Below are 18,162 nucleotides of genomic sequence, written 5' to 3'. Positions count from 1 at the left end.
CTTTAAACACTCGAGAGTTTCGGTTTTTCCACAATAAGTAACCACACGTCCATTTTAATGCCTGCCAAATGTATTTCCCACTTTTCGAAGTCCCCAATATGCAGTTTTCTTTGAAAGCATCAGAAAGTGTGTGAGCTGAGACATAGTTAATGTTCCACCACTTGAATACTCGGTTCCAAACGTCCATCGCGAATTTGCAATTTATTAGAGTATGTTCCACCGTTTCTATATCTTCATCGCACATTGGACATCTCACACTATGTAAATCCACTCCCCTTTTGTCGAGTTCGGTTCTCACAGGTAATCTTTGTTTCATGGCTCGCCACACGAATAATTCAACTTTTTTTGGTACAAGTGAGTTTCGCAAAGTACAGTGGCATGTTTTAAAACTTTCAAGTAATTTCGAATCAAGCAACGAAGTGAGTTTTTTAACCGTTAAAATACCTTTGTTATCCAACAGCCACTGCCACTTATCCTTTGATTTCCTATCGAATTGCAGCAGGTTGATGCACGAATTCAGCTCATCCAGCTCCCCTCTTGTACGCCCTCTTGGTTCTCTCATCCACCTCCACGATCCCACGTTATGAGTGCCATTCCAGACTATCCTTTCCTTTACGGTTGCATTCTTCACTTCCTCAATCCTATACAGTCTCGCAAATCTTTCTCTAAGTGCCATGTCGCCCATCCAGGTCTCGTTCAAAAACCCTGTATTCTCGCCATCACCAACCACCTTTTTGAATGATTTGTTGAAAGGGATGTTCAAGGTGTTTATCGAATTTCCTGCAAAAATAATATTAGACCATGGACTAGCCGACGGGCCTAGAGACGAGTCTCCATCCATCGTTAGTCCACCACACAACCCATAAATACTTTTGATGACACGTACCCACTAAGCGTTGGTTTCGGTTTTATACCTCCACCACCACTTTCCAAGTAATGCTAAGTTTTTGCTTTTAAGAGATTTAATGTTTAGTCCTCCATCTTCGTGAGGAAGAAGGAGGTTTTCCCATTTAACCCAAGTGATTTTAGACTTTGAACCCGACCCGCCCCAAAAGAACGAACGCCTCACACATTCTAATTTTTTAATCACACATGGCGGAGCACGAAAAAGTGAGAAATAATACAAAGGAAGACTATTTAGAACCGATTTCACAAGTGTTAACCAACCACCGTAAGACATCGATCTCGCTCTCCATTCCGAAAGTCTTTTATCGAATTTATCGAATACAGGGTTCCAAGACTTTGACCTCTTAACATTTGCGCCCACGGGTAGTCCTAAATAAATGAAAGGCAAGGACCCGGTTTTGCACCCAAAATTTGATGCCATCAGCTCCACTTCTTCATTATTAATACCAACACCAAATAACTGACTTTTATGATAATTCACTTTTAGACCCGAAGCAATCTCGAAACATTTGAGGATATTCATAAGACTCCTCACATTACCCCTGCTCCAATCACCGAAAAAATGGTATCGTCCGCATATTGAAGATTTGAGATACATACATTATTACTACCAGCATTAGTTCCTCTGAACATATCTCTTTCGACCGCCACCTTCGTTAGCAAGTTTAATCCTTCCGCCGCAATTATGAACAAAAAAGGTGATAACGGATCACCTTGCCTAACACCTCTTTCAAGATGAAATTCGCTCGTGGGGGAGCCATTTATCAAGATTGAGATACTAGCCGACTTAAGACACGCAAGCATCCATTTCCTCCATTTAACACCAAACCCCATGCATTGCATAACTTCCATCAAATATTCCCACCTAATGCTATCAAACGCCTTTTCGAAGTCAACCTTGAAGATCAAACCATGTTGTCACTTATGCTTGAGATATTCCACAATTTCATTTGCAATAAGCACACCATCAAGTATATACCTACCGCTCAAGAACGCACTTTGTTCAACACCAATGATTGAAGGTATAACTTTCCTAAGACGATTTGCAAGGATTTTGGCCACAATTTTATAGTAACTTCCAATAAGACTAATTGGCCTATAATCGCTAAGCCCCAACGGATCAGACTTTTTCGGAATTAAGGTCACGAATGACGCATTACAACCTTTCGAAAATTCACCCTTTGACCAGAACCAATCAACGGCATTGATTAGGTCGTCCTTAATGATATACCAAAACTTTTTGTAGAACCCCAAATTGAAACCGTCTGGACCAGGCGCTTTGGTACTCTCACAGTCGTTTATTGCTTCCCATATCTCGGCTTCATTAAACGGAGCTTCTAATCCATCAACATCTGATTCGGAAATTTTTTGATAATCAAGTCCGGAAAAACTTAGCCGATTTGGGTTTTGATTGGAGAACAAAGCTTTGAAATGCTGATGAGCAGCCTCTTTAATTTTCATTGGATCCTCACACCATACCCCATTAACATTTAAACCTCTGATGTTGCTTTTGTTGCGATTTCGTTTCAAAACCGAGTGAAAATATTTAGAATTTTCGTCGCCATCATTAATCCACCGGGTTCAGCTTTAGTTTAGTTTTAATAATGTATTTGAAATTAGAATACAATTAAATGTATTAATATATTATGTATGGAGTACATATTATAAAGATACTTGCATTAAAAAGTTATTTTTTACACTTTAATTTTACGCGTATAATAAAATTACATATTATTAATTTAACTTACCAATTAATGTCAAAGATAAATAATGATATACTATACTATATTGGTTCCATTCCTTTAGACTTTGTTCCCGAGTTGGGTATATTTTTGAAAGAAAAGAAAATTTTCGGAAAAAACACTTAAATGAAATGGTGTTTCCAAATTTTTATTTCGGAAAAATGCAAATGAAGAGGATGGACAATTTGATCTAATTTTCCCTCCAACTCTCCTTTCATTTTGGAAGGATCGAAGGATCCTCTTCCCTCACCTTTCACTTCCTTTCATCTCATTCTTTTTGTTCCGTAAGCGTTAGTATTTTCATTCTCTTTCCCATTCCGTTATTCGAACCAAACGCATCCTCAGACACTATTTCAAAGGAAATTAACAACCATATAATCATCATTAGTTGAAAAGGTGCTTATCTAACTGACAAACAATAGGCAGAGTTGATGTAGGGATGGCAAAAATACCCGTACTCGATGGATAAACTCGAAACCCGATATTATTGGTCCGGGTTTGGTTCGGGTATACGGGTTTAGGGTCGGGTATGGGTATAGGTCTACTTTTTTTTCGCAGATTCGGGTTCGGGCTTGGTTTCAAATAAAAACTCATATACCCGACCCGTATGCCCGACCCATATACCCGATTAATTTATTCAATATATTACATTGAAAGTTACAAACAAATACCAACCCGGGCTAATATCCTACTAGCCCACTTCATAAGGCCCACCAAAATGGACAAGAAAAACATGCATACATTACATTCGAGTACAGACGTGTAACTGAGATTAATCCCTGGATGCTACTATGAACAAGCTGCACAACAAGATTCTTTAACATTTAATTCTTTAACATTTTAATCTCAGTTAGTAATGTAGTTTGTAAATTCTTTAACATTTAATTTAATTTGATTTGAATTAAATGGTTACTCGATTATCCGTGGGGAAATCCATTACCCGACGTTTAATTAGTTAATGGTTACCCGACGGGTATGGTACCGGGTTTGGGAGTGAGTTTATTAATCGGGTTTGGGTTTGGTATTGCCTATACCCGACCAAACCCGACCCGATGCCATTCCTAAGTTGATGGCTCTTATAAGAAACACACCCAGAAATTTTACTATGTGAAGATCTGATAAAACACGAAGTGCGAACACAAAACAAAATATATTAAACAATGCATAATCTTGAATAAGATAACAAAACCCACTCTTTTATTTTCCGTCTACACACAAAAATCGACAAATATTTTTTCGGTCAGACTTGGCCAAATTACTCGGTCAAAGTCGAATTTATTAATTCAAAGTCGGTTTTTTCAGGTCAAAGTCGGTCAAACATAGTAAACGTTGAAATTAGTCAACCTTCGACTAGTCCCCAACTAGCCTTAGACCTGGCCGATTAATCCTTACAAGCCCGACTAGTGACTTCTAAAACCTTGGCGCGCAGCACCCTTGATAATTTTACTTGACCCATAACAAAGTTAGAAAGGAGATTCCTACAGCCGAAGATGATTGTGATTTTATATTTCATATAAAAATGTATGTGCCACTAAAATCCTAAAAATGAAAAAGGACTAATATCTGAAACAATTTCAAGGACCTAAGACAACCAAAAAAGAACTATATTTTCCATGGTTCTACACACCTACAACATATATCAAACCTCAAAATCCAAAATGGTATAACAGCTCATTAGGAAAATATTAGTCAACTAAATCAGAAAAAAGTCAACATGTTTGGGATCTCAAAATTAGATTTTAACCACATAGATGTTACGGTTAAAAATCTCCATGTCCTCAAATGAACGATGAATCATAATGTCAACATTCATTCTTGGATGCGTATCTTCATCTTCATAACGGCATTAAAAGCTTCTTGTTTATGCTAATAACTTCGATACTTTAGTTCCCCGCTGTGACAATTTACACAACAGAAACAGTTGTAAATTACGCAAATCTTACTGTGGTTTCTTAGAATATTTAAACAAACCTAGGATTCAATTCAAAGTACCATAGCTCCGATAATCAATCTAAGAGACCACATCCTAGCATGCAATGGTGTATGGGTGTCCTTGAGCACGTTGCATATCATATGAGCCCCATAGTGAGGATGAACTACTGCACCAGTTACAACCTGATAATCGTAACAGCAGAGAAAAGAAATTAATACCTAAACCGAACTACTACTTTAAAAGAAACTTCTAATGTAAAAATAGATGACAACAAAGCAGAGATAATAATGGTAGTTAACAAACTACACTATAAGCAAAGACACTAAACCAAACAACCATGAAACCATTAAAATGCAGAGCTAGGGCCTCATAGAACAACATATTGAGATCATAATGACAATTACATAAGTTCAATTGAGCACGCTATTTAGTTGTTATTTCAACTATCGTTCCCTTTAAATAAGGACTATATAATTCTCAATAAGCATATAGCAACAGCATCAAGAAGAACAAGAGAAAACAAAACATCTTAATTACTAGCCATTCCGTCATCATTGTTATCTGAACCTCTCTAAAACAAACACCAAACAGTCTGTTATTGGGCTTTATTGAACATCTAAAAAGGAACCAGTTTGGAATTTTGGATCATTAAGCAGCTGAAACAAAATAATAACATTAACATTACAAGTATATAACAAAACTAATAATGTGTTCAAACAAGCACAGTTTAACTGTAAATGTCTGAGAAGGAAAGGTTTGGGTATCAAATTAGCATGATATAACCATTAATGATTAAAATTTATTTAGTTTTATTAATAGTTTAATAGCTTTTGAAAGAGTTTTGAGATTTAAAGATCAACTCACAAATAGCTAAACCTTCTTGAAGTGACTAAATGATTTCGAAAAAGATTACTTATCCACATCGAATGACCAATCCATTCAAGCAACTGCGAGAATCACGACGAATATATCCAAAACAAGTAAGTGTAGAGTAAAATGTGTCACCACTTACCAACGCATAAAGACGATAGTAATAATTTTAAAATCCTAAGTCAAACCTCTGACTTTAAAAGAAGTAAAAAGGTTGAGCTTAGTGATCTCTATCTTTTATACTCTGCACCCTGGAACGAATTCCGTTAACAAGCATACATATTTTATATGAACAACCACCATGAATTGAACTTTGCGATAACTCGTAACTATGCGTAACTATGCGTTACCATTTACCAATGCATCATAACAACATGTAAGGCAAACTCAAAGGCCTAAGTCAGACCTCGAGAAATACATAGGTACAGTAAAAACAAGCAGTATTCAGAATATATATTGTATTTGATCACAAATAAAACAACTCAATATATATAAAAAAGTATCAAGATAAGTTTGTCCCATAGAATACCACAACGAGTTTAAGCAGTCTTTCGTATCTGTTAAAACATAGATATTGATTGTTCCATGTGATGTCATATGACAGTAGAACATAAAGCGCACTCGATGATCCACATCTGCAATAAACATCTTTAATTGGCATACTCCAGGTGGTGATTCTGATAAAATAAATCCAACATAAAGGTGATAACAGGTTTAGTTCATATAATAGAATCCGAAGAATAAGGGAATCTTCAAGAGCTAGGCAACAGAAATTGTCACATTAGTCGAACAGATTTAGTGATACAAACAAATGATAAGCAGTTTTCATTTAAACGCCAACAATAACAATGATACCTACAAATGCAATGACGGTAACTACACAAGCAGATAGAGAACAAGATTAGAATGTTCAGTGTATGCAGAATCTAGACACAATATATGGCGACTTTCATCTATTTTATTATTTCTATTGATCTGAAAAGATATGAATATAAACAAACCCCCAAAATTAGAACGTTAAACCTAACTGCTTTAAAAATCTCAATAACAGCTTCTTTAAATAGTTATAGAAGTAACATAACCCTAATTCGGTAACATAGAAATGATCTTTTTTTCCGTCTTTCTTTTTCAAAGAAAAAAATAATAATCTTTGAAAAAGAAAGACGGAAAAAAAGAAATAAAAAACAGAGAAAGAAAACCTGCCTTTGAGATAACACACACGGAGTTTCATAAAAAGCCAACGGAACCCTAATTCAGAACATATAAACATGAAATGTAAAATATTCTTTAAGAAAGATAGAAGGAAAAAAAAAAAAAAATAGGAAGTAAAGAAGCTTACAAACCATCTGATGCCATTGTTATCTAAACCTCTCAAAAAAACACAAAATAGATATACAATCTTTAAGAAAGAAAGACAGTAAGTGATTAAAGGACCAATAAGAAATTGAAGACTTCAATAGTGTTTATGCTAATAGAAAACGATACCGGAAAAAGTAACAATCAACAACAACAGCAAGAAGAACGATCTAATTACTTCATGAACAATCGCCACTGAACTTTGTGATAACTGATAACAGATATAGAGTTTCATAAAAACCAACAGAAGCCTATTTTCTAAAATTTAAAGAACCTCTAAGATACCGGCCATTCTGATAGTCATTGTTATCGGAACCTGTCAAAGCAACACCAAACGGTCCGTTGCTGGTTTTAATATCTAAAAACGACTCAGTTTGGAACATTCAACAATTCAACAATAACAACAAAAAGACCTTACAATGGGTACACAACAAAACACGAACATCTAATGAGTTCAAACGGCACGGTTTGACATTAAATGCCGAAAGATTTGGGTATCAAATTAGCATTGAAATCACATTAACTAATTAAAATTTCATTTTTGACCAAAATATAAATTTGACATTGACATAATTATAAAATACAAAGATAAATTCAAAAACAGCAAAACCTTCTTGATGTGAATAAATGATAACGCAAAAGATTATTCATCAATTTCTGGTGAACAAGCTCTTCAAGGAACTGCGAGTATCCAAAGTCAATCCTTGAAAAGTACAAACAGTAAACGGAATACCGTATTAGATCACAAAAATGTTAACTCAAAATTAATATCAAAATGGTATAAAGATAAGTTCATATTAAGGAAAGTCATATGACAAATATGACAGCAGAACATAAAGCATTCGATCATCCACACCTGCGCCCAATAATCCCTACAAGCAACTGCAAGACAAACTGTATTCAGAATACAGTAGTAGATCACAAAAATATTGACTCCGAATTTATATCAAAGTAGTATCGAGATAAATCTGTACCAAAGAAAACCGCAACGAGTTGAGCAGTCGAATCTGTAGAAACACGGATATTGATTGTTCCATGTGAAATCATATATATGACGGTTGAACACAAAGCACTCGATCATCCACATAATAATCATCTTCATTTGGCATTCTCCAGGTGATACAGATTTAGGTCATATATTAGTCGAACATATTTAATGATAAAAATGATAACCAGTTGTCATTTCAGAAATAGCTCCCTTTAAAACCTGCAAACTCATATACGATAGTAGACTCGTTGAAATCAAAATCAAAATCAAAAATGATATTGAAACTACAAGTTAAAAATGTCACAAACACAGATAGAACATGGAAATGATTATTTATGATTAATAAAGTAAAAAATAAACCTAATTTCACACAATTTCATTAATCAACCCAGCATTTAAATTATTGCATCAACCGTTAACCATGTAGAGAGCATTCGCTGCAACAAATTTGAGCCGTCTTTCGTATATTTCGTATCTGTTGAAACACATATATTGATAGTTCCACGTGTAGTCATATCTTGACAGTAGAACATAAATCACTCGATGATCCGCATCTGAAATAAACATCATCGATTGGCATACTCCAGGTGATTCTGATAAAATAAATCCAACGTAAAGCTGATACAAATTTAGTTCATATACTAGAATTGGGATGAACAAGGGAACATTTCAAGAGCTAGACAACACACACTGTCTCATTAGTCGAATGGATTTAGTGATACAAATGATAACCAGTTTTCATTTCAAAACCAACAAGAACAATAATACCTACAAATGCAATGACGAAAACTACAGAAGCAAATAGAGAACACGATTAGAATGTTCTGTGTATACAGAAACAAAACACAATATATGGCGACTTTTATCTATTTTATTTCTAAAGATCGGAAAAGATATTAATATTAAAAAAAAAAAACCCAAAAATTAGAACGTTAAACTTAACCGCTTTAAATATATTAATAACTTCTTTAAGTAATAGAAGTAACAGAACCCTAATTCGGTAAACAAAAGAAACAATCTTTTTGTGTAAGAAAGAGAAGAAACCCTGGGTTAAAGTTGGTAAAAAGAAAAACAGATTGACCAAAGACACCACAACGAGTTTGAGCAGCCGTTTGTATCGATTGAGACACAAATAATGATTGTTCCATGTGAAATATATATGACGGTTGAATACAAAGCACTCGATCATGGACATATACAATAATCATCTTCATTTGGCATTCTCGGGTGATTGCTATAATATAAATACAACGTACCTTTTGAGTGAGATTTTGAGAAGAGTTGCTCTTTGGAGAGCACAGTACGATGAATTTAACCACATACATGTTTCTTATAAACAACCACACTAAACTTTGTGATAACATATATAGAGATATAGATTCAAAAAACCAACAGAACCCTAATTAAAGCAACACCAAAATGAGTCAGTACTTGGGGGCTTTAACATTTAAAAACGAGTCAGTTTGGATCATTCTACACAAGTAACCTAGAAATGGTATTTTCTCTCTCCTAAAAGGGCGATCCGGCCACTGTTCACCGTCGAATATTTAGTTTTTTCTTTTGATTTTTGCATCTCACCACCCCCGCCAATCGATTCAGACATACTCGAATTGCAAAACCTGAAATTTTCATTCAGTTCCGACCACCACTGCCATCCCACGCGCCACCTTGTTCCGCTGCCGGTATTCCACGCGCCGGCGCGTGAGCCTCTGTTCCACCGCCGTTCGCTGCAGTTTTCTTCCAGTTCGATTGTCTTGGATCTCCGACCAAAACCCTGGTGAGTATTGGTCTGATTTGTTGCTTTCAAATTTGAGTTATAGTTCGATCCTGCTATCTCTGCTATTGCTATCTGCTGTGTATCATGGTGTCCAAGAAGAAGAAAAAGTACCAAGATTTAACGGCGACTGCTACTAGGGTTTTGCGAAACCGATCGGTTAGTCGTGGAACAGCGGATGCGGCTTCTAAAAGTGGAGAAGTGTCTTCATCTAATTCTGATGGGGATCGTTCATCTCAGATTATGGATGATGTCGTACGTTCCAATCTGATGGGAGATGAAGTTGATCAGCCAAATAAGAACGAGGGAGATGTGCCAATTGATCAACCTGGGAAGGATAATCGTGATTCAGAGGGGATGATTCTGAAAACCTATAGTTCTAGAAAGAGGAAGGGTAAAGTGAACCAGCTGATTGATGTTGGGGATGGTCCGTCTAAAGAAAAGAAGAGTGCTCAATTTGTTCCTTATGCTGGTGATTCTTCTATTCCTGCTAATGAAAAAATACTCCCTGAAGTAATTAAAAAACGCAAGGGTAACAGGAAGAAAGATGGGTATGGTAAGAATTCTGCTGTAACTGATCATTCTATTGATGATATTGTAGCTAGTAACGATGATATTATTGCTAAATCTATTGGTGAAACAATTGCTGTTGCTAAACCGACTGTTTCTGCTAGTCCTGTTGTATTCTTTAAGAGTTCAAAAGATGGTAGTTATAATGAGGTTGATGTAAACCTAGTGGCTGCTGCTGAGAATGCTGTTAAGTTATTTAAGAATGATGGTATTAGAGAGTCACTTGTTGTTCCTGGTGATTTCTCCCAATTTACATTGGGTGGCAATGTAACTTTAATAAATACGCAGGATAATAATAGTGGTGATAAAGATAATGTTGTTTCTGGGATTAAATCTACAACAATGGAAGGGGTTGAGACTAGTGAAGGGCAAGGCAATACAAATACTAAATTCCCAAGAGCATGGGTAAATCCAAACATCACTTTTGCTGACTTCTTAAAACAAAACAAAGATGAAGAAGAATTAAAAATGGAGTTCATTCCTCTGAGGAGGTTAAGAAGGGCGGTAGTGCATTTTCTCTTCAATTATATGGGTATTTTATTGGAACTTCTATGGATTATAGGGTTGTTAATGCCCATCTAAGGAGAATGTGGCGGAGGTATGACCTTAAAGAAATCGTCAAAACAGCTGCAGGATTTTATTTATGCAAATTTAATAATGAAAAGGGTATGAAGGAGGTTCTTGAGAGTGGTCCATGGTTAGTTAATAATGTTCCTTTTTTCGTGAATCAGTGGGAACCTGGGGTTTGGCTTGAAAAAATTGAACCTGAAAAAGTTCCAATTTGGATTTGCATTCACAATATACCCATTGAACTATGGAGTGGCAGAAGTATAGGTAAACTTGTTAGTGGTATTGGTAGGCCTATGTTGATGGACAAAGTTACTTCATAGAGATGTTTAAGTAAAAGTGGAAGACTAGGTTTTGCTAGATCTTGACTGAAGTCAATGCAGCTGATGACCTTCCTAGCTTTGTCGAATTTTCCTATCCTGTGATTGGTTCTTTTTCAGCCAAAGTGGGTAAACTTGAGGTGACTTATCAATGGAAACCGCCTTTATGCACTCATTGCAAAGTGTTTGGCCACTCTTTTAATACTTGTAAAATTAGGCCTAAAACAGAAGATGAAGTATCTGCACAAGTGTTAAAAGACGCTTTGAAAATCAACAATGATGGTGAAACAGTTGATTTAAATAACCAGTGTGTTGAGGACGGCTCTAAAGTTGTTGGTAAGAAAGGAAGGGTATTTCATAAGTTGAATTTTGATAATAATAAAAGTCAATGGCAGTCAACAGAAGCAAAAGGTATCAAACAAAATGCAGTAAGAATAATTATGGTATTAAAGACAATATTGCTGTGGAGGAAACAAATTGGAATGTGGAGTCCCAGAAAAATCGAAATCATAATGTTTTAAGGAAAAGAGATAAAGGGAAGGGCATTGATGGTGAAGGTAATAATAAGACATATTCCAAAGATAGAATTGAAACAAACAATCCTTTTTATGTATTAGTAGATGATGAGGGTAATGGTGATTGATGTTAAGTTTGATAATACTGCTCCGAAATCAGGGTATTCTACATCTTGTTAGTCTCTTACTTTATATCTAGTATAGGTCCTCGAGTTTCGCTCAAATTAGTGTTACTCATGTTGTAATCCTCGTTGTATCATTTCCTTATCAATAAAATTATCTTGCTTTTCAAAAAAAAAAAAAAAAACATATTACATTTAGGGATGGCAATGGATGTTCCATCCATGGACATCCACCCGATCCGATCCATTTGTAATGGATATGGATGATGTAAATGGACGATTAACGGATATGGATATGGATATGGATGATCTAAATATTTCATGGATCGGATATGGATGATAATTTACCATCCACGGATATATCCATAATCACCCGAAATACATCTATATATACATATATACGTACTAAAATATAGGCATATACATCTACATATCAATATACATATACATATAACCTAAGAATTCTTAAATTATTAACGAAAATAAGGGTTGTGATAGTCACAATTATTAAATTGTTACTAACAATATTACAAGTTACATATTTAGATTAGTTTAAACGTATATTTACTTATATTATAACGTAATTTGCTCAATTAAATTTTAATCGGCAATAAATTTCAATCAAAACATGTGTAACGACTCAAAAACATAAAGATTAAATATTTACATTTGTTATAATCTATACTAAATTGATAAAATCATCGTTAGATTAACATTTCATTTGATATCCAATGAATATCCATTAACCCGCTTAATCCATCGGATATGGATATGGACGGATGAACTATAATTAAATGGATATGGATATGGATATGGATGAGCAAAAATTAAATGGATATGGATGTGGATATGGCATCATCCGATCCATATCCGATCCATTGCCATCCCTAATTACATTAACTTGAGTATATAACATAACATGAATATCAAATGTGTTCAGACAGACACAGTTTGACATTAAATGTCTGAAAGGAAAGGTTTGGGTATCTAATTGGCATGAAAAAACACATCAACTTACTTAACTTTTTTTTACAGAACAATCTTTTCCAAAGAATTTTAAATATACAAAGATCAAGATTAGAGAACAAGATTAGGATGTTCTGTGTATACAAAAACTAAACACAATATATAGCCTTTTATCTATTCTATTTCTAGAGATCTTAAAAGATATAAATATAAACAAACCCCAATAATCTGATACGAGTTCAAGTGTGCAAAGCACGTGCAGTCAGTCAATGGAGTTCAGTCAGCTGCACGTGCTCAATCAACCAAATAACAGAATTAGTTGATAGAGTGTAGTGATGTTGTAACTGTAAGATTGTTAGCTGTTAAGTAGCGATTAGCGATATAATAGAAGACATCAAAATTCAGTTGTAAGTTTCTTCTTCCCCAATTAAATTGTAATAACCCTAAATCAATAAAATAGTCGATTACACTCCAAAGCTTGTTCTTAATTCGTGGGCTTTCAGGTTAATCGATAGTTAACTCCGATCATAGATCCAGGTTAACGTATCAAGTGGTATCAGAGCGGACGATTCTGCGAACAATTTCAGTCTTGAACCAAGAAAAATGGTGGCTTCAACACGTTCTAATGCCGGAGGAGACGACGGAATGCCGGAATCCGTCAAAGCAGCAATTGCAGACTTAACGAGAGTAATTTCAGAGATGAGTTCTCAGTTCAACAACCGATTGGAAGGAGTTGCGCATTCAGACAATCGTAAGATTGATGATGTGATTATTCAACAACAATATTTGTCTTCAGAGGTCAATAAATTCAAGAATGGTGAAACCAGGGGAACAACTCAGTGACTCGATTGACAAAATTGGACTTTCCATGTTTTGAAGGAGAAGATGTTAAAGGATGGTTGTATCGTTGCAATCAATACTTTGCAGTCGATCACGTTGAAGATGAAGAAAAGATTAGAATTGTTTCAATACACTTCTTTAAAAAAGCTCTTGTATGGCATCAACAGTACATGAAAAAGCATGGTCCAGATGTTGAATGGACGGATTATGAGGAGGCAATCTTGAAACGATTCGGAACTAGCATTGAGAATCCATTGGGTGAAATCAAAAACTTAAGGCATACAGGATCACTCCAGGCCTACAATGATGAATTCGAGGTGCTCCTAAATAAGGTAGACATAAGTGAGAAACAATCCATCAGTTGGCATCTAGCGGGTTTACAAAAGGAAATTGAAATGCCCGTTCGAATGTTTAAACCTAAATCGCTAGAAGATGCAATGAGTCTTGCAAGAATGCAAGAATGCAAGATGAGACGATTAATGTTTCAAGAAAAAGGTATTTACCACCACTTTTACCAACACCAAAGTCAACAACAAACTATTCTAAAATGAGAAGTGGGTATCCAATGACTAATACGACGAAGGTGACCAATAATTCTGAAAATACCAGTAACTAACTTGCCTTAACACCCTACAGTTCATCAACAAGAAATGGTGATCAAGTGCAAAACAGGAAAAGATTGTCTCAAAAGGAAATAGAGGAGAAAAGAGCCAAGGGTCAATGCTTCTATTGTGATCAACGATATGTTCCGGGTCACAAATGTCCGGGTCAACTTTATTCTTTAGAGGTACTGGCAAGGGAAGAAGATTATGAGCAGGAATCGGTGGTGGATTTGGAACCAAGTTTGGAACTTGAGGAGAACAATATGATTGAATCCACGGAATACGCACCTTACATATCGTTAAATGCTCTAACCGGGACTAACGCTTACCAAACGATGAGTGTCATGGGTCAAGTGAACAAACAAAATGTCCAAATCTTGATTGATTCAGGTAGCACCCACAACTTTTTGGATCAAGAAGTTGCTAAACGATTGGGATGCAAATTTGAAAATGTGCCACCAATGGCCGTATTTGTTCCTGGTGGTAACAACATGTTAAATGCATATGCGTGTGAACAAGTTAAGTGGTCCATTAATGGTGAAGAATTCTCGAGTGATGTCCTTGTATTGCCAATTGGAGGATGTGAGATGGTTTTAGGGATCCAGTGGTTGAAAACGCTTGGTGATATTGTATGGAACTTTGAAAAACTTCGAATGACATTCAAGTATGAAGGTAAAAGGGTAGAACTTCGTGGGAAAAAGTCTACTGCTCAGTGGGTCGATGGGAAAAAATACCAAGTTTGTGGACCAGCAGCAGGCCCAAATGAATGCAATGTTCGTTTGCGTATATCCAGCTCAATTATGGCAACTAGCAGGTCCAACAGAATCTGATCGTGCAGGTATACATAGTGTCCCTAAACTCAGTCAACTAATCAAGGAATTTGAAGATATTTTTGTTGTACCTTCTGGTTTACCACCTCAAAGAAACTTTGACCATCGTATACTATTAAGGGAGGGTACGCAACCAATTAACATACGCCCATATAGACACCCACCTTCACAAAAAGATGCGATCGAAACTATGGTTGCTGAGCTGTTGGAAACTGGGGTAACTCGACCGAGTCAAAGTCCCTTTTCTTCGCCCATTGTAATGGTAAAAAAAGAAGGATGGCATGTGGCGTATGTGTGTGGACTATAGGCAATTGAATAGTCACACAATTAAGGATCGTTGTCCAATTCCTATGATTGAGGAATTACTTGATGAGTTACACTGGTCAAAAGTGTTTTCTAAGTTAGATCTTCAATCCGGGTACCACCAAATTCGTATGTTTAAGACGACATAGCTAAAACCGCCTTTAGAACGCATGAGGGGCATTACGAGTTTTTGGTGATGCCATTTGGGCTAACTAATGCCCCATCCACGTTCCAAGCTTTGATGAACGACGTCTTAAAACTATTTTTGAGACGATTTACTCTCGTATTTTTCGATGATATTTTGGTATATAGTGCAAGTATGGATGAGCATGTGCAACACTTAAGATTGGTTTTGCAAGTTATCAGGCAAAATACTTCATATGCAAAGAAGTCGAAATGCACTTTTGGTACAGGAAGGGTAGAGTACCTTGGGCATGTGATTTCATCTGAGGGTGTCTCCACTGATCTGACTAAAATTGAGGCCATGGTCCAATGGCCCGAACCTAAAAATGTTAAGCAATTACGTGGGTTCCTTGGATTGACGGGATATTAATAGGCATTTCATAAAGGGTTATGCCATTATTAGTCAACCTCTGACTAAATTGTTACGCAAAGATTCGTTTGATTGGAATGAAGAAGCTTCAAAAGCATTCCAAATTCTTAAACAACATGTGCAACAAGCTTCGGTATTGAGTCTTCCCGATTTTAATAAGGAGTTTATAGTTGAAATGGATGCTTCGGGGGTTGAAATTGGTGTCGTGTTACAACAAGACGGGCACCCTATTGCATTCATGATTAAGGCTCTATCTTTATGACACCAAGCACTTTCTACTTATGAACGAGAATTTTTGGCTATATTGCAAGCCTTAGAGAAATGGAAGGGGTATTTGTTGGACCGACACTTCAAAATTCAGACGGATCATGTGAGTCTCAAATACTTATTGGAGCAACGTTTGACCACACCTATCCAAATGAAATGGTTGCAAAAACTTGTTAGGTTTGATTATGAAATAATCTACAAGAAAGGAAGCGAAAGTGGGGCTGCGGATGCTTTATCACGAGCTCATAACCATGCTGAATTATTTCATATGTACACCCTGCTGATGTTACAGAAAGAGTTCGTGTAAGTGTCTTGAATGACGCTGATTTACAGCATATAGTTAGTAAAATACAAGCTGGTGAAACAGTTAAACATTTTACATTGCAAAATGATCAGCTGTATCGGAAGGGAAAACTAATGGTTGGATATGATACATTACTTCGTACAGACATTATAAAGGCGTTTCATGATGAACCAAATGGAGGCCATTCTGGGGTAACTTCAACACTACAAAAGATTTCAACTTGTTTTTATTGTAAGCGGCTACGGAAACAAGTCAAGCAATACGTAAGAGAATGCACTATTTGTCAAAAATGTAAGTCGGATTTGAGCAGCTACCCAGGTTTACTACAACCATTACCAATTCCGACCACTGTTTGGACTGAAATTTCGATGGATTTCATTGAGGGGCTTCCTACTTCGAATGGTAAAACAACCATTTTTGTTGTAGTTGATCGGTTGAGCAAGTATGGGCATTTTATACCGTTGACCCACCCATTCACTGCTATGAGTGTGGCTCAATGTTTTTTAGACAATGTTTATAAGTTGCACAGGTTACCCAAGGTTATTTTAAGTCACCGAGATCGAATTTTCATAAGTACGTTTTGGAAGGAACTTTTCAAACTGATGAAAGTAAACTTGCACCTTTCCACGGCGTATCACCCTCAAACCGACGGTCAAACCGAGGTGGTGAACAGTTGTTTAGAGTGTTACTTGCGGTGTATGTCTTGTGACAAGCCAAAAGATTGGGTTAAATGGATACCGTTGGCTGAATTTTGGTACAATACGAACTTCCATTCCGCAATCAATACAACCCCTTTCGAGGTTGTATATGGGCAACCACCACCACGTCCTATTGTGTCTACAGCAGGTGACAGCAGGGTGGAAGCTGTATATCGGTCATTGATAGCCCGGGAGAACGCAATTGCAGTTTTAAAGTTCCACCTTAAGCGTGCTCAAGATTGAATGAAAAATTTGGCAGATTCGAGATGCACTGATCGAACACTTACAGTGGGCAGTTGGGCATATGTCAAACTTCAGCCTCATCGACAAGTGACTTTACGTGCAGGGAAATACAACAAATTATCTCCGAAATATTATGGTCCATTTCAAGTTTGTGAACGAGTTGGACAAGTAGCATACAAACTGGTGCTACCAGAAATGGCACAAATACATCCTGTTTTTCACATCTCTCAGTTGAGAGAGCATAAGGGGCCAACACCAGTTACAAGGGGTTCCATCCCTCGGTTAAATGACAGTGGGTTAATTGAACCTGCACCTTTGAAAATTTTGGAACGAAAGCTGAAGAAGTTACATAATAGGTCTGCAGTTTATGGTTTGGTACAATGGCAAATTGGTAACTTGGAGGATGTCACTTGGGAATCTTTGGATGAATTGATGATTCGATTTCCAGATTTTGATGTTTTCGCTACCCATTCTTGAGGGCAAGAATGCTCTTAAGGAGGAAGGATTGATACGAGTTCAAGTGTGCAAAGCACGTGCAGTCAGTCAATGGAGTTCAGTCAGCTGCACGTGTTCAATCAACCAAATAACAGAATTAGTTGTTAGAGTGTAGTGATGTTGTAACTGTAAAATTGTTAGCTGTTAAGTAGCGATTAGCGATATAATAGAAGACATCAAAATTCAGTTGTAAGTTTCTTCTTCCCCAATTCAATTGTAATAACCCTAAATCAATAAAATAGTCGATTACACTCCAAAGCTTGTTCTTAATTCGTGGGCTTTCAGGTTAATCGATAGTTAACTCCGATCATAGATCCAGGTTAACGTATCAAAATCAGAACGTTAAACCTAACTGCTTTAAAAATCTCAATAACAGCTTCATCAAATATTAATAGAAG

General features: G+C 36.3%; 2 protein-coding genes across 2 annotated transcripts; both read left to right on the top strand.

Moving 5' to 3' along the window:
- Positions 1-15,523: 15,523 nt before the first annotated feature.
- Positions 15,524-16,019, top strand: LOC139852921 (uncharacterized mitochondrial protein AtMg00860-like). Its single transcript, XM_071842267.1, has 2 exons — positions 15,524-15,728; positions 15,820-16,019. Exons 1-2 carry the CDS (start codon positions 15,524-15,526, stop codon positions 16,017-16,019), a joined length of 405 nt encoding a protein of 134 aa, XP_071698368.1.
- A 1,250-nt stretch (positions 16,020-17,269) lies between these two features.
- Positions 17,270-17,746, top strand: LOC139852901 (uncharacterized). Its single transcript, XM_071842245.1, has one exon. The coding sequence runs from the start codon at positions 17,270-17,272 to the stop codon at positions 17,744-17,746; it is 477 nt and encodes a 158-aa protein (XP_071698346.1).
- Positions 17,747-18,162: the final 416 nt, after the last annotated feature.

Source organism: Rutidosis leptorrhynchoides, chromosome 1 (genome assembly GCF_046630445.1).
Source record: "Rutidosis leptorrhynchoides isolate AG116_Rl617_1_P2 chromosome 1, CSIRO_AGI_Rlap_v1, whole genome shotgun sequence".
NCBI lineage: Eukaryota > Viridiplantae > Streptophyta > Magnoliopsida > Asterales > Asteraceae > Rutidosis > Rutidosis leptorrhynchoides.
This window is presented reverse-complemented; position numbering and strand designations above follow the sequence as displayed.